This window comes from Platalea leucorodia (genome assembly GCF_965183815.1).
Source record: "Platalea leucorodia genome assembly, chromosome: 5".
Lineage (NCBI taxonomy): Eukaryota > Metazoa > Chordata > Aves > Pelecaniformes > Threskiornithidae > Platalea > Platalea leucorodia.
In genome coordinates this window covers 91,508,199-91,525,503 of record NC_138827.1, presented here as the reverse complement: position 1 = coordinate 91,525,503, position 17,305 = coordinate 91,508,199, and the positions used below count along the sequence as shown (strand labels likewise).

Below are 17,305 nucleotides of genomic sequence, written 5' to 3'. Positions count from 1 at the left end.
TAAACATATTCATCAGTGTTATATCCAAACAACTCGGTGCAAAACTGGGTAGGGAAAATTCTGCACTGAATATTATGGGAAGGAAAGATTGGACAGCCTGGGGGCAGTTCGCTGTGTTCCCGTAGTTTCTTATCTCTGTGTCAGAAAAGCTGCCCCATGCTCTGTTTCTCTTGGGCCTACATACAGTAGAGCAGTGGTTAATATATTAAAGAAATGAGACTGAGGTCAGGTGGGTGGAAAGGGTGTGTTTATGGTGACCTGGGGAGGATATGCTTCAAGAGAAGGGGGCTAGCTTGAAAAAAAATCATAAGATGACAGGAGATAGCAGCCAGATGGGGAATTGGTGAGAATCATAGAATCATTGAGGTTGGAAAAGACCTTCAAGATCACCGAGTCCAACTGTAAACCGAACACTGCCAAGTCCACCACTAAACCATGTCCCTAAAATGAAAGGTATGGTCACAGTTGCAGATGGAGACTTATACATGGTAGCTGAAGTTGAGTTTTTATTATTTAGATTTGATGCAACCTAATTCACTCCCCTTCCAACCTTCTTTGAAGGGATTAGAGACAATTTTGTTCTAGGCTTTTAACTTTTAGCTGTGGAAATGGTCCAGAGAGCTGGAAACAATAGCGAGAGAAGAAAAGCTTTTTGTATGGGCTGGTGCTGTCATAGCTGCGCATTTCAGAAAACCGAAACAGCCCTGCAGATCTGCTTCCCTGCTCCACATCGGGGAGCCTTGGCTGTAGAAAGCTCGTGGCTGTTGTATGGTTTTCTCCCTTCCCCTCTCTTGTAGGGGTTGATCCATGTGGCTGTGTGCCGGCAAGCAAAGTATTCCTCTCGGATGCTCTCCTGAAAGATATACCTCTGTGTAGGTGAGTGTCAGGTATGGGCTTGCAGGGCTTCTTGGTAGCAGCTGAGGTTTTTATTACCTGTTGCTCCCAAGGGTGGAGGGATTAGGATTTGCACGGTGCCAGGGTTCAGAGCGAGGTATGACTTACCTTTCCTTAATTGCCTTTCCACTACGGAGCCAGCCCGGCTTGGTCTGGTGGTTACAGGAGTAAAGGTCCTGGTTTTATCTGATCATGTTTCTTCAGGCTGAGTAACACAGCACAGGGGTGTGAAAGAGTCGCAAGAAGAATTAGCCAACACAAGTTTGTGTTGCCGGTGTTAGCGTGGCACAAATCTGTTGGCGAGAGGTGCTTGGAAACTGGACCGATACGGGGAAAGACTTGTCTAGATACCCTCTATGGAGACTTGTAGAGTGAAACAGCAGTGTCTGTATTGGCAGCTTTTTTTTTTTCTATAGAAGAAACTTCACGCACCTACCTGAACTATCACGTACCCTCAGGAATTCCCCGGTGAAAAACGGGGTGTTGGAGTTGCAGCCAATCAGCCTTTTGCAAACTGGATTATCGGGTGTCTTTACACTGTACTAAGGACTGTCTGATCAGTGAATAATTTTCTTGGCTGCCAGCATTTCTGCCACTGAGGGCGTGTTACATCTCAAGATTTTTTTTTTTTTTTTCTGCTGCTACAACAGATTTTTTTTGTGTGTGTGTGTGGAGGCCATTAAAAAATGAAAATTGTCTTGATCTCTGCAGAATAAGCAGTTAGAAGATAAACTTGTGATGGCAATATAGAAGGACTTCAAAAGATAGACATGGAATTCAGGTGGTTATTAATAAAAGATTAAACATTATTATTTTAAAAAATAATAAAAGGAATGCTTTGCATCATTATACATTTAAAGTAAGTACAAAATCAGTTCATATATAATGTTGCACTTTAACCAAAGTATTGATTCCACAGTTCACTGTATCTGTGGGAGGAAACAGATCTTATAAATAAGTTATGCATAGATCTTAGTTCCATTTCAAAAAACGAAGTGAGTTGTTTGTTTTTTTTTTCCCGTGAGCTAAATGCTTCCCACTTATCCTCTCGTTTCTCGTGATGAGACATTTTGCCTGCTCTGTCACTGCATATTTCTGCTCCCATCACTGTCCTGGCACTCCCCGCCTGGAGAAGCTGTTTTGCTGGCCTCGTTGTCCGTGTTGTTGTTGAGGATGTCGTCGCAATCCATCTGTGCCATCAGGTTGAAGCGCTCGGCCACGCAGTGGGCGGTGAGGCGAGCCTCGGGGTCGTGGTCCCAGCACTCCGTGATGGTGTCGCACAGAAAACGCATTCCCTGCAGTGAGAAGGGCTGAAGTTAGGATCTGAAGGCAGGAGGACGAGGAGCTAGAAGCTGATCTAAAGCAATCAGTGTTTTACCATATTTTTCACAGCTTCCTGCAGAAACGCTTTTTTTGGCCAAGCACAGGAGGAACCAGCCTTGGTAAGTCGTGGCAAATGCCAATGCCTGCACCATTGCTGGCACCGCTTGTGTTAGAGCAGCAGCCTCAGCTCACCTGGGATCTGGTCCCATTTTCCACGCTCCCTGGAAATCCTCCCTGGAAATTGGTTTGCATTGACTGTGAGACTTAAATAGGGGCCCAAGGGAGTTAGGCCCTCCATCTCCTGTCTCAGCCTTGCCCGTTCAGATCGGAGCATCCTAAATTTGGGAGGGGCAGGAGAGGTGCAGCTGGTGACCCGCAGGCTGGCTGCGTGGCTGGCAGCTGAGCCCGCGTCTCTGGGTTTCGCGCCTGTGCCCTGGCTGTTAGGCCTGGACGGAGGGGTGGGGGGGTTGAAAGGCAAGTTCGGAGTGAAACTTCTGAAATATGACGTCTTGTTCTCGCAGCTTTCTGAAGGGGCGCACCCTGCCAAATCGTCATTGCAGCGTGCAGCTGAACTTTGTTTTCTCACCACAAAATAGCGCCTTGGTTTAGGTGGGATTGGGTACGTCTCAGCGTGCTCCAGAGCACGTTCAGTTCCTCTCAGTTACAATGGTTATGTCTCCCAGTAATATATTTTTTTTTTCCAGTTGCGTAGTGCTCCGAAAAAAGTCCCAATATTTTGGGCTTAGCAACAAAATGGCAATATTCAGCTGGTATTTTTCCCACTTTTAAGCTAGTAACACAGCTAGCACCAGAAGCTACGTTGAACTTTCCTTTGCCTATATAATTCCTATCATGTACTATTACTTTTTGCATTGCTGTCAACCAAGGTTGCAACACAGTGGCAAAAATCATTATTCTAAATAAAGCTTCATCTTTTTCAGTGGTTTTTGTGTATTTCTTAATTTGCAATTAAGAGAACCCAAAAATCTTTTATATGGACCAACACAAGAGGAAAATGCAAGTCCTACAGAGATGTACCGTCAGTGTCAGCTCTCCTTCTGCACCTTTCTCTGAACTCGCTGCTCTCCGCTAAGGTTCATCGTACTAGATCTTCCATAATGGACACAGATTAGAGAACAGGATTGTGCAGCAAAACTGACAGATGGTGTGTTTCCGTACCTCTTACATCACTCATTTATTAGCTTAGTTGAAAGGATTTGAGATAATTGATTAACATGCAAAAATGAGCTAGCTTAGCTGAAGCTTTTAAAATAAGCCTTTTCTCAAACAGAACATGGCCCCGTCATATGGTTTAGTCATCAGATTTTCTGTGCTTATTTTGCCCTGAAATCATGACATTTATTTGCAGTTTGCCTTGTAAGTAGCGATGATGCTCTTTTGAATGGTACAACTGGAACATCTTGTTACGCTCACAAAATGGACTTAGTTTGGGTTTTATATTTGATAAATAATCGCTGGAGCGTGTCCAGAGAAGGGCAACGAGCCTGGTGAAGGGTCTGGAGCACAAGTCTTATGGGGAGCGGCTGAGGGAGCTGGGGCTGTTCAGCCTGGAGAAGAGGAGGCTGAGGGGAGACCTTATCGCTCCCTATAACTGCCTGAAAGGAGGCTGTAGCGAGGTGGGGGTCGGTCTCTTCTGCCAAGTAACAAGCGATAGGATGAGAGGAAACGGCCTCAAGCTGCGCCAGGGGAGGTTTAGGTTGGATATTAGGAAAAACTTCTTCACCAAAAGGGCAGTCAGGCAGTGGCACAGGCTGCCCAGGGAAGTGGTTGAGTCTCCATCCCTGGAGGTATTTAAAAGAAGGGTAGACGTGGTGCTTGAGGACATGGTTTAGTGGTGGAGTTGGCAGTGCTGGGTTAACGGTTGGACTCGATGATCTTAAGGGTCTTTTCCAGCTTTAACAATTCTATGATTCTATAAGTAACTACTTTTTTTTTTTTTTTTTTAAATGTGGTGGGGTGTGAAGCGAGGTAGAAGCATGGGCTTAAGGTGTTTGTAAGTTATCTGGGAAACTTTGGGGATACATTGCTTCAGTGGGTTTTCTTGTGCAGCCTTGCAAACAGTTGCCCTGGAGCTGCTGATGGGCAGCACGCTGGGTGAGTCAGCTCTGTCAGGGAAATTAATGCTTATTTCTGCTGAAAATCTTAAACCGTGGCCAACAATGTAGGTCCTCGCTTGACTGAGAGTGAGCCTGATGGTTGAAACGTGGAAGTAGCATTTGGAGCTCCGCATGAAAGTTATTGTCGTCGGTGGGAACATCTATGGGTGCTTCCCGTTCAGGTGAGGAATTTGTCACCCTTCCTTGGTGTCACCCAACGCTTCCCGCAGGAAGCCCTTGACCCCAGGAGCGGCACAAACCGGTGGCTTTCTGCTGCTTCCCAGCAGATGGTGCTGCCCTATTCTGCATCCTGGGGAGGCCGCTTGGAAAATGCCCGGAAAATCGTGTAAAGCCAGGCTTGTAAGGAGATGTTTATTAGATCAGCTAAGATTAGTCGGAGGCAAACTTTCAGGAACACAACGTGGCTTTTCTGTTCCTCTTCCCCAGTGGATATCAGGTGGTCTAATAAAAGTTGCTACCTATAAGCTTTGCTCTGTTTACGTGCTAGACCAGCCCAACTACAGCAACATTATTTCTCGGAGGTGATTGCAGTCAGCCCTTCTTCAGCTCAGCAAACAGCACAGTTATGGTCAAGCTCTATCAGAGTGTGATTTTTGACAGCCTGAGCCTCTCTATTTTTCCTGTGGTTTCAAAGTTTATCAGAGACCCTGGGAGGTGAATGTCTGTGATGAATACTCAAAGGCTTCAAATATGTGGCAGTGCTGATTGAAGTTCCAGTGTTTGCCTTCGTCAAGGAAAAAGGCTGGGTGAACTTCAGAAGTGGACTCAACGACTGATAAACTCGCTGATGGTCCCACAGAAACCACAGATTCATTTGATGCTGTTTGCAGCTTTGGTCGGTCAGGTCGGTTGTGTCTTTGGGCAAACATGGTTTTGAGAGGAGATATTGTAGGGAACACACGGCCTTCTAGGATCGTGAAATTATATCTTTCCTCTTGAAAAGCCTGGCTTTATATGCCATCCAGGCAGAGTGGAAGCAGTAGCAGTGTGTTTTATGGGTGGATACTGCAAAATGATGCACTGAACACTGCAAGGCTCTGTCAGCCAGCGGGCTCAGTGTTTCAGCTTGCTTTTCAGATGACCTGAATTGTTGATCAGCAGAGGGTGTTTTTCCACAAGACACGTGAAATTTAAGAAGTACCAAAGTCAGGCAAGATTTGAAAATCTCGGTCAGCATGCCTGTTACCCCTTGTGTCCTCAGTGCATGGAGGAAAGTGCTGGACCTGGAGGAGAGAGGACCATGTCAGGGCCAGGAGGTAGCTGTGGTTCTGGAGCTGGTTGGTCTGGGTGTGCTTGGGGATGGTTTCAACGGAGCCCATCTCATCATTGCTGAAGCATTTCTATTCTAGAGTGCTGGGCTATGCTTTCTGTGCTGAAAACGCTGTGCTTTCACACCCTCTGAGCTGAAGGCTGGTGAAAGACTTTCCACTGGCAAGACTTGAGCCTAGCAGGTTCCCCGCTCTCCGTTTCACGCGTGTTCCCCAATTGTTTCACTCGAGGGAGATGCTTCCCGTTTTGGCTTTCCTTGCAGAAGTCCTTCTTACATGCCAAGTCCTGGCCTCTCATGTTAGAGGTAATTTTGAGCTTGAAAGCTCCACAACCATGTGGGCAGGAGGCTGGATGCACCTTCCTCCCCTCTGTCCCTGCTGTGAGATGGCTGTGTGCGAGGGACTCTGTGTTTCCTGAGCTAGAGGTTTCTGGGTGTGGTGGTTATGGGAGAAATGGGGTAGACTCAAATAACTTACTGTTTCATGAGAATAGCTTGCACTAAAACTCCATTTTGCTGCTATCTGCAGGATAACCGATACCATCACTTGGCATTCATAATGCTTCCCAGCCACGGCTATTGATCAATAAATTTTGCTGTACCCCTGGCTGGTGGCTTTTATACCCCAAGGAAATGGGTCTAGGGGGGCTTATGTGGGCTCAGCCAGCCAAGGAGGAGCTGCACGTAGGGCCCAGGAGTTCTGCCCGCTTTTGCTTTGATTACAGCTTTAATAGTTGTTCAGTAGGTTAGTGAGGTGGGACAATGTGGGTGGCTCTTTTCTCAGTCAGCGACTCCCAGCTTACCTGATGTACCAGCCAGCTGCTCGGGATCTCGGGGCGTCCTCTGCCATGCAGCACGATGTCCCTCATGGTATCCACGCAGGGCTGCTCCTGGACTTTTGACCCAAAAGGCAGCTCATAATTCTTTACCTCTGCAAGGAAGCAACAGCAGCATTACAGGATGTTTTTCATGCATTCGCTGCTTTGCCTTGGCATGGTCCACCGGACGAGAACAAATTTGGTTTTATCAGTCTGCAAAAACAAACGGATCTGGAAACAATTTAGAAGTTGAACACAGAAACATAGTGCTGGGTTTTCATGCAGAGGCTGTTTTCAGAGACAGGACCGAGGAACCATCTGACCACCTTCCTGAACCCAAGAGATGCACTACAAAGGACTTGGTCTGTCTTTGGGTGAGCCATATTTTGAGCAGGTAAAATGTGTTGTGCTGGTGAAAGATGGGAGAGGCAACTATGCCACCAGCACCCGGATTCCTGCTGTGGGCAGGGATCGGGATAGAGGAGAAATGGCCCTTCCAGAAGAGCAACCCCACGTTGTGGGAGGCCAAGAAGAAATTCCCTGCTGCAGAGGTGAGAGGCCATCCTGGTTTCTGCCAGTTCCTGCCCAGACACAAACGCAGGTGAAATATGAGTGGGGAAGGATGGCCTGGGACGCTGGCTTGGGAGCAAAGGATGCACGGGGCATCTGAGCCAGGCAAGGCTCGACTGCCGCCGAGTGGTCAGGGCAGCTTTCTTGCTGAGGTTGGAGCTTCTTGCAGCTCCATGGGCTTGTATTGCAAGTAGGTGGGACAGGGAAGGAACCGGAGAGAGCTAAAAAGGGAAGAGAGGGGAGCAGGCAGGGGCTAACAGCAGGGCAGTTAATTAAATGTTTTGCTACGCGCCATTTCGGATGCCAGGATGTGGCTCTGGGAAGTGAGGGGGGACGTGGCTCTGTCGGAGGCTGGAGTTTGCGAGTCCCCGTTGCAACATAAACTCTCTGGTGTTGTCTGGAAAAAAAAGTGCTTGTGGCCGGGGAGGGGGAGGCAGCTTTGGCTCTTCCTGCTTGGTTTGTTTTGCATTGCCGGCACTGACTCGGATGTGACGTGGCGGCTGGCCGGCTGTGAGCGGGGGCTGGACCAGATGACCCCCTGGGGTCCCGTCCTGCTCCTCAGCCACTGAGCCAGCCCCCTCGAGCCGCAGCACACAGGGCAGGCAGCCATGGGGGACAATCTGCCGCCAGCTCTCAGCAGTCCTACAGAGACCTGAGCCACCCCAAATCAGGTCCCACGCCACTGGCGGGGATGTGGGAGTGAGCCACAGTCCCGTACGGGGAGGAAGGGAGCAAAAAGGTGTGTGGCAACCCCCGTGTGGTGCTCCTACCTCCTACCACTTCACATCTGGAGGCCATTTCCCACAAAACGAGGGCCATGGAGTAGACATCCATCTGCTTGAAAGACTCCAGGTCTTCCAGGTTCACCCTGGACTCCAGGACCTCTGGGGCCATGTACCTGGCGGTGCCCACCTGCACGCAGAGGAGAGAGGTGTTAGCAGGGGTGGGCGAGGACTTTGGCCACGGGGGACCAGGGGTGGCTTGTGAAGGGTCCCCTGCGGGGATAGCCGGCGGGTCATACTTGCCTGCCCGCTGTTGGCAAAGTCATCCGCCGTCAGGGAAGGGTCGAGGCGTATGGCAATGCCGAAGTCACAGAGCACGCACTCCTGCTCGTTCTTCACTAGGACGTTGGTGCTTTTGATGTCCCGGTGGGCGATGGGGATTTTTGGCCTGCCGCAGGCGGTGTAGTCGCTGTGGAGGTGGGCCACGCCGCTCACCAGGGAGCCCGCCATCTTCTGCAGGTCCATCCAGCTCAGGATGTGGCGGGAGAGGTAGTCCTTGAGGTTGCCGCGGCTGTGGTAGGCGGTGATGAGCCAGTACTCCCGGCGGGGCCCCGCACCCCGGTCCTCGGCGGTGAGGAACCGCAGGACGCTGTCGTGCTTGAGGCTGGCGTCGGTGAAGATCTGGCTCTCGTTCTTCCAGGAGGAGTACTCCTCGCAGGGGAAGATCTTCACGGCCACCGTCTCGTACTGCCCCGAGCGGCTGTGGCTCAGCTTGGCCCTCCACACCTCTGCGAACTGCCCTTTGCCCACCATCTCGTCCAGCTCGATGGGGAGCAGCTCGGCGGGGCGGCTGCTGGCGCAGGTGGGGCTGGTACCGGCCGGGCTCTCGTCCATCAGCACGGACAACTTCTCCTCCCGCTCGGCGGACCTCCCTGGCTCTGGCAGCGCCGGGGGCTGCCCCGTCTTCCCGCCCCACGCCTTGGCCCTTTTGCGCCGCTTCTGCGTGCGGCAGAGGTAAAATATCACCGTGATCATCACCGCTACCAGCAGCGGGGGCAGGAGGCTGATGGCGGCCACCGGGATGACCTCTTTGCTCTGCAGCATGGAGTAGCCTGCGGGGAGGAAAGCAAAGGCGAGGGCGCTGCCGCCGTGGGTCTGCAACAGCTCGTTTTCATCACGTGAAGGAGGAAAATATGTGAAGCTGTTAATGAAGCGCAGCCCTGTGCGGGGCCGCAATGCACGCTCCACGCAAACCCCATCCCGGCAAAGAACCCAGATGTAGGCAGTTATGCAGGGAGCTGCTCGGTTTAGGTCTCAAATTTAGCTCCATTTATCAAGTGAGGGTGCAGGAGGCCGGCCTGTGTTAATTGTGCCGGGCGGTGCGGCGTGTGAGACCCTGCCGCTGCCACCAAAACGGCTCGGCTGCCCTTCGGCGGCTCCCAAGCGCCTGTTGCACTCACGGCGAGGGGAGCCGGGGTGGAAATACCGGTGATAAAGCTGAGGCAAGGCTCGAACAGAGCAAGTCTCTGAGGAGTCTTGGGGCTGGGGCTTTGCCGGACCCCAGCAGCGCACGGAGAGGCAGGAGGGGTGGGCAGCATGCCGGGCCACCGGGCCCGGGGGAGCACCGGCATGCTTTGCACAATAATTAGCGTGAAGGAACATCGTTTCAGTGCTGTCTGCCAGCGTTGGCATCTCCTTCCTCGCCACGTTACAACACCGACCCCTGTCAACTGAGCAGGCATGGCTGCTTTTGTTTTATTTCTTTTAAACCCCTGTCAGCCTTCAGATCATCGGGGGGGGGGGGGAGCACGCAAAAGCCCTAACCCTCGCACAACATATAATTGTCTGATGCTTTGATGTTCGCGATTCCTGGAATAAACATGCTGACTTCAGTAGAGATATTCAAGTAAAATCTTACTCAGAGGTTTTTCTGCCAAGTATAATAACCCAGGGGAAGAGGGATAAGAATCATTCCATAAGCAAAACTCTCGCTGCTTGACCTCAGTGTGTGCAGATCATAATTCAGGTTCTGGAAAAACAGAGCGTTTAGCTATTTTCCTTGGCAAATTTCAAAAAAATGTGCTGCAGCTAATTTCTGCAGGGCTGTGAAAGCGTTTCTAAAATAGGCATCAGGTTCAAACCACAAGATCAACCTAAACTGATATAAATCAATAACTAACTCAGGAATATGTTTATTTTGGAAAGCGTTAGGCCTGGATATCACCTACTGCTTTAATGGATTTACCCGATGCTTAAGAACCCATCTTTGAAACTCGGAAGAAAGAGGAGATGTTTTTAAGGGAGTTGCGTGCACGAGTCCTGAAAAGGGGAGGTTAACACAACTTCAGCAAATTCCTTCGCGAGGATGCCCCTTCCTGATGCAAGCCCTTTGCTACGGAGGGGTTGCAGCATGGCTTAGACCCCGTCCACGGAGAGCAAATGGAGCTGCTCTGGCGATAACCGCGCGTCTGTAAACCCACGCCTTGTTGAGCATCGCTGCGTGGGTCCTTCCATCCCTGCTGAGGGGAGATGGACCTTGAGGGCCAGGCTCAGCCGGCGCAGGGGTGGAGAGGACTCTGCGTGCTCAACCCTACCCACCATCTTCCCAAGGTGTCCACCGGGCTCCTGCTTGCACGGCTTTAGGAAATGACGCCTCTGCGTGTTCATTAGGGGGGTCTCTGAGCTCTGATGGGGTCCCCTGCAGCCCCGGTGCGAGGGCAGTGCCACATGGCAGCCCAGACCCAAAAACAGGGCTTCAGAAATCAAGAAGTGGGAAAAAAAATCTGCCTGCTTCAGCCACGGGAGAAGTGCTCATCTGTATTAGATATTTCTCTGCTCAGCAGTTGTCTATACCCTTGAAGATGGCCATAAGGTAATATTCACAATGCAAATGACCCCTTAAAGCAGAAGAAAAGGATGTAAACAATGGGGTCTCTGACTCTGGGGCTTGCCGAGCTGGTCCTACAAACCAAACCAAAGAGGAGGTAAGTGTTTAAGGCCCGCACTGCTCTCGCTCCGAGTTTCGGCACTTTCCGTGCTGGCTGGCAGGAGGAGGCTGTTTGTGGAAGCCTTCGGTGGGGGTGGCATTTCCAATGAGCCAGTTGTCATTTTTGGGTGAAATTATATATCCCAGCATCGGCTTTGGGATTTTTTAGAGATCTCTCCCTAGAAGCGTGTGTACCTGTTATGTTTGGCTCAAGAAGCAGCAAAGAACTGACAAATTTAGCATCATTTGCCTTCATTAAAAGTGGCTTGTTTGCTGTGCGAATTTGCATTTTATGAGATTTTTTTCTTTTTTTCATTGCGTTGCGGGAGAAGCTATACCACTGACTTGCAGGTTATGCTTAGGCTCATTTCCAGCGTTTTGTTGCTCTGTAATTATGGAAAATCAGAGAGGTTTCACTTTGCTTTTGTTACAGGTCAGATTCTTGATGGGCACTTGGATAAACCTGATCCATTTGGAGTTAGGGAGGTTTGGACAAGCCCCCAAAGGCTCGGCATCTAGCTGGAAGCGTTTCCAAAGTATACGACCCTCCCGAGGTACAAAAACGAGCTGCCTCTTGGTTTTCCCTCCTGTGGATTTACAGCTCCTGCTGGATCTCCAGCCATCTGCAGAAGCACCTACAGGCATGCCAAGCCGCGCTCACGTATGTGTCCAGCACCGGGGCGGCTCCGGCCGTCCCGGCCCGGGGGAAAGGCTGCTGCAGAAATCCCCAGGGGAGCGGCAGGGGAGGCACCGCTGCGTGCCGAGCCCCGTGCCCCGGCACCGCCACCTTTTTGGGTTGCAGCCATGGCGGACGCCAGCGGTTCCCGTGGGTGTGCCGGGGCAGGATTTGCTCCGGCGCGATTTATTTAAAGCTTTCAGAGCATTGACTCACGCTGGGTTACGTCAGCTTCTGGGTTCCCCGGTTGATTCGCCCCGCACTGAAGGGCACAGCCTACCGAGAGGTACAGTGGATTTTCCATCGCCTGATGTTTCCAGACCAAGGCTGGAGGCATTTCTGGGAGGGATGGTTTAGCCACAGACAAAATACTGGGCTCAGTAATGGGGTACAAATTTTACCTTTCTTTTATATAGCGAGGTCAAAGAAGACAGACACCAAGTTGGGTGGAAGTGTCGATCTGCTGGAGGGTAGGAAGGCCCTACAGAGGGACCTGGACAGGCTGGATCATTGGGCCGGGGCCAACTGTGTGAGGTTCAACAAGGCTCAGTGCCGGGTCCTGCACTTGGGTCACAACAACCCCATGCAACGCTACAGGCTTGGGGAGGAGTGGCTGGAGAGCTGCCTGGTGGAAAAGGACCTGGGGGTGTTGGTCAACAGCCGCCTGAACGTGAGCCAGCAGTGTGCTCAGGTGGCCAAGAAGGCCCATGGCATCCTGGCTTGTATCAGGAATAGTGTGGCCAGCAGGACCAGGGAGGTGATAGTGCCCCTGGACTCGGCACTGGTGAGGCCGCACCTCGAGTCCTGTGTTCCGTTTTGGGCCCCTCACTCCAAGAAGGACAGGGAGGTGCTGGAGCGTGGCCAGAGAAGGGCAACGAAGCTGGTGAAGGGTCTGGAGCACAAGTCTTATGGGGAGTGGCTGAGGGAGCTGGGGTTGTTTAGCCTGGAGACGAGGAGGCTGGGGGGAGACCTTATTGCTCTCTATAACTGCCTGAAAGGAGGTTGTAGTGAGGTGGGGGTCGATCTCTTCTCCCAAATAACAAGGGATAAGATGAGAAGAAACGGCCTCAAGCTGCACCAGGGGAAGTTTAGGCTGGATATTAGGAAAAACTTCTTCCCCAAAAGGGTAGTCAGGCATTGGAACAGGCTGCCCAGGGAAGTGGTGCAATCACGGTCCCTGGAAGTATTCAAAGAACGTGTGGATGTGGTGCTTAGGGACATGGTTTAGAGGTGGACCTGGCAGTTAGGTTAACGGCTGGATTCGGTGATCTCGGAGGTCCTTTCCAACCTTAATGTTTCTATGATTCTAAGATGCTGAAAGAGCTCCTTCTGGCATTGCATCTCCTACCTTATTGGAAATACAAGTTATTTGTCGTTAGCGTTGGGTGCTTCTCCCCCCATAAATAACATCAACAAAAGTACTCACCATTGGTGTGATTTTCAAAGATAAGTTTATCATTGCACTCCTGCTCGTCCACGCAGCCGCAGATGTAGATGATCCCGTCCTCGCTGGGCTGGTGGGTCATGATGCAGCGCGAGGTGTTGTAGTTGGGGACCATGAGGTTTTCGATGGGGCGGTGGGGGTTGTGGCAGAGCGTGCTGATCCTGATGCTCTCGTTGTCCTGTCTCCTGCACGTGCCAAATGAACCGACAAAGCGTTAGTCTAGCGGCTCAGCCTTCGTGTCACTTGCGTGTCATCTTTAACTTGTTTTTCAGATCATTTGTTTTAAGCCATGTAGTGAATTACTTGTTTGCAGTGGCTCTGGTATAATTCTTATTATACGTGCTTTGCAGGGGCTTTGTTAAAGCCCTTTATTTCTTCCAAATGGTAAAAAGAGAAATGTTTACCACGTGCCAATAGTAGGATGTGAGCCAGAGACTCCGCTTGTTTCCAGTAGATAATTCACGAGTTCATAATCACTCCTTGGATCAGGTAGTGCCAACCCTAAGGCTGAGCGCCGTGCATGGAATTTGGAGCAAAATCCCTCCTTTACCAATACCAGCTGCTAGGTCAGCGGGTTACGGGGCTGTATGTCCTAAGGAAACCCTCCAAAAGGAGGGTCCCACCTCGTATGTCGCCTCTGCTGCAATACAAGTCATAACATCTCTGTCTCAGGAGGGCTGGGGTCTCTGCTGCCCAAATTTCACCTGTGCAGGAGAGAGGCGGGGGACGTGGGGGCCGAAACGCCCGCTCACCGCTTGGCTCGCGCTTCCCTCCTGCTCCTCTCGGCCCATGCGTGCAGGTGGAGCCCGTAAGCGCCATCTCATCCCCGGGCGCTCTCTGGGCTAATTGCTGGTTGTTGCGCCCTGCCCTTGCAGAACCATTTGCTCCTGCCTCCGGTGACCTGCAGGAGCAGAGCCCTTCAGTCGCTGGTCGGGGCTATTTCTAGTAATGGCTTGACCTTTGGAGCTGCCAAATTATAACGTGAAGGTGATGCGACTCCTGGACCATGGGGCTGTGTCTGCATTTATACCATGGCTTCAGACACCGAGCAACTACGAATAAAGCCTGCTGTGTCGCCTCATGAAGTCCTGGACCTCACTGGGTCTGGGGCAGAGGAGCACTGGGGCTCGGCACAGCCAGGGATGCGATGGCAAATAAGCCTTAGCTCTTCCTTATTTCCATTTAGATAATTAAGAGGGAGGTAAAAGCGTAATTTCTTGGCATTTCTACAGGATTTGTTCTTTGTTTCAAAAAGAAAGGACAGACCTGTTTTGGTTTTTTTTTTTTCTCTTTTTTAAATCACTGCATATTTCTTCATCTCCATGTAACAACTGCTGTGTCAGAGATGGTCATAACATCAGCCAGGGGAGACCGAGACGTCCCTACCGCCAGCTGAGAGACAGGAGCTGCAGGGATGAAGACTTCCCAAGAGATTTTTCCTCTTTCTGGAGTGAAGATGCAAAATATCCCAGTGCCCCTGTTGTGTTTAGCTGCGCACAAGTGTTCAGCAAGTGCAGAGAGAATGGGTGAAATATTTCGAGGCCTATTACCAAAAGGGCTCATTCATGAAACTCCAGTTACTCACTGAAACGTGGCTCGTAGTACCAGCTCTAGCTCCATAGTGCCGATGTCCTTAGAGCCTTTTTTAACACCAGTGCTCAGTAGCCGGGTTAGGTCCTTCTCATGTGCCACGTTTTTTGTTCAGCAGCACCCAGATCAGGCTCCTGTTAAAGCCGTGGAAATGTGTCACACGTAGAGCAACAGGATAGGTTTGGTTCTGGTTGTTGTGCGACTCCTCAAGCACAGGGTGCTGTTTTTTCCGGAAAACTCCAGCTCTCCCAGCGGATCCAAGCAGCGTTGGCTCAGCACGAGGGAGCTTGGGAAGAGGGTCCAGCACAGTGGCATCCCGGCACGTGGGAGCTCCCTTCTTTTGGTGCACGGTGGAGTTGTCCTTGTTGGACCCATGCCTTCATCTCCACCTCCTGCTTGCCAGGTTGGGTGAGGGAAGAGATTTGGAGACCAAACAGTGGAGATCCTCAGAAACTGGGGTGTCCAGGTGGATTTAGGAATGGGCAAGCATGAACTGGGTTTGTCCTTTTGTGGGGCAGTTGGTGGCAGATGAAAAGAGCTGGAGATGGGATTAGAAGGCAGCTGTTGGTGTTGGGATGGACCCTCTTGCCCTTGGAGAGCTGAAGTGGAGCTAACACAGGCTGCTGGCACGGCTCGCAAGACATGCTGGGCAGCTTGGGGCCAGACAGCTCCTGCCCTGCCAGCACTACTGGGGAAATGCAACCTGGGATGTGGCCCTTCTCCTCTGGGGAGGGTCAGTGCCTGCCCTTCTAGAGCCAGTGGGTCATTAAGAGCTAATTAAGAGCTAAAAGCAGAGCACGAGGGTTCGACCCTTGTTTCTGGAGCCTTCCCCAGAGGAGGCAGGACAACCCAGCACCGGTTGGGTTTGCAGGGCAGCCCCAGGGCAAGGACGAGCGGCGGGGGCTGGCGAGCATTGCAGCCACTCCTGGGCATGTTGAAGGAAATTACAACCATTAACAACTTTTGCAGGGACAGTCTCTGCGTCCCGACCTAGCGGTGCAAAGCGGGAGGGTGAAGGTATGGAGACGTTTCACGATGCCTTCAGAGTCTGCTGGGAAGTCAGAAATAAAAGTGGGGGGAAGAACCCAAATTTGTTATCTTCTTCCTGGCACAGGGCATGGAAAGTCCCCCGGCCTCAGTGCTCCCTCTGTTTTCTTGGTGTTCCCAGGTAGCTTGTCAGAGGAGCTTCCAGCAGAAGAGTCCCAGGAGGGCGCGATTCCTCCTCCGTGGGCCACCCAGGCTGGGCACGCCGGAGGACGTGAGCACATTGCTCATGAGCATGGGGCCAAAGCTGCTGCTGTGACTGTGATACCCACGCAGGACGAGTTCAGATGATCCAAATACGCCTTTGCAAGCAAGCAACGGCCACCGAGGCTGGCTTGGAGGTGAGCCCTGCCTGCAAGGATCTCAGTCTCAGGATGGGTCTTAGTTGGGGTGGAGAGATGCTGGGAGGAGGCTGCGGGGCTGGCAGGTTATTTGTGACCCCGCAGCTGCCTCACCCCATCCGACACATGGTGCGAGGTGCAGCCCCATCCCATGCTGTGGGATTGCTTTCCTGGTATGGGGATTTATGCTGCAGGGGTCTTGCTTTTTCCTATGACATGCAGGCTGCCATTGGGAAAACCCAGCGAGATGCTGGATTGCCTACCCAGGATTTAAGGCAGCTTCTCCATGTGCATGTAGGGGAATTTGAGGCAGGGGGTTGATTTTGTTTGTTTGTTTGGGTTTCTTGTTGGTTTTGTGTTTTGCTTTTTTTAAGTCCATAATGCAACAATTATGTTGAGGCAAACTCCTACTGAAATGCGTACAGCATTCACGCTAATTAGCAGGTTGAGATAAAGCCTAGTGATAAGTGCTTGGCTGGCTTTCACTTTGGCAGCCAAATTAAAAGGGAAAGAGGAGAAAATCACTCTGGGCAGACCCCAAATGGATGTTTTTTTTTAGTTTTGCTCATGGGGACCAAAAAAGCTGGGGGAGGCACTCTTCCGGGCAAATGATGCGGCATATGCTTGGCCTGAAGTGCAAGATTACGGTTCCCTTCCAGGCATCTCCAGGAGAAGCAGAAAAGGGCTTTTCCCCAGGGGATGAGAAGGAGGTGGGTTAAACCCGGTGGGTTAAACCCCAGTTCAGTACCAGGTCAGACATCCATGTGCCGGATGGGGACAGACGTCGGCTGCGCCCCTGCACGTGAACCAGGGTTTCACCAGCCTGATGCAGGAGGACATCATGGGTTTGGGCTCAGGGCTGCTGGTGTTGCCCAGTGGGTTCAGCCTGTAAAGCTAAATTCAGGGGTTTAGCGGGGTTTAGAGGTCCCCCAGCAAAAACTTGCCACACTTTGTGTCGGGCACTTAAATGCTTTATTTAGAAAATAAACTGGTACTAATTATAGGGCAGACCAAATAATTTTTTACTGTGAATTGTAATTTTGATTATAATGGAGTCAAAAGGAGAGGAAGAGAAAGTCCTGAATTATTTTAATGGATAATAATTCAAGTGCAGGGGTAGATACATGTGCGTTCCCATGAGCTGCCACCCCACGAACCCCTTTTTCCCTTGCGTCCCCCCTTGACAAGGGGATTGCCGCTTACCATATGGCCACGCAGATCTCGTAGGGGTCCTCGCAGTAGGAGTTGAGGTTGCAGTTGCTGTAGCACACCTTCTCCTCGCAGGCCGGCAGCGTGGAGTCGCACCACTTGCACAGGTTGGTCTTCAGGCTGCGGCGGGCGCCGGCACTGCAGGCTGTGGGGCAGAGAGGGGGTGGAGGGTGAGCGTGGCCATGCTTGCCCGGAGCGGGGAAAAATCACCACTGATTTCAGCGATTCACACAACCAGTGGAGAAGGAGCCTGAACTGTCCCTATTTCTACATGCATTTGTTT

The 17,305-nt window shown here is 51.4% G+C and overlaps 1 protein-coding gene across 1 annotated transcript in view; it reads right to left on the bottom strand.

The window, feature by feature from the left end:
* Positions 1 to 1,976: 1,976 nt before the first annotated feature.
* Positions 1,977 to 17,305, bottom strand: part of LOC309590775 (TGF-beta receptor type-2-like) — a gene marked incomplete at its 3' end in the record, with an annotated part of 34,839 nt that continues 19,510 nt past the window's right edge. Inside the window, exons 2-7 of the mRNA XM_082312225.1 lie at positions 17,017 to 17,167; positions 12,821 to 13,023; positions 8,036 to 8,844; positions 7,781 to 7,922; positions 6,426 to 6,553; positions 1,977 to 2,189 (exon numbers count right to left, since the gene is read on the bottom strand). Of these exons, the coding sequence (XP_082168351.1) occupies positions 1,977 to 2,189; positions 6,426 to 6,553; positions 7,781 to 7,922; positions 8,036 to 8,844; positions 12,821 to 13,023; positions 17,017 to 17,167 (1,646 nt within the window). The remainder of the gene's footprint in view (positions 2,190 to 6,425; positions 6,554 to 7,780; positions 7,923 to 8,035; positions 8,845 to 12,820; positions 13,024 to 17,016; positions 17,168 to 17,305) is intronic.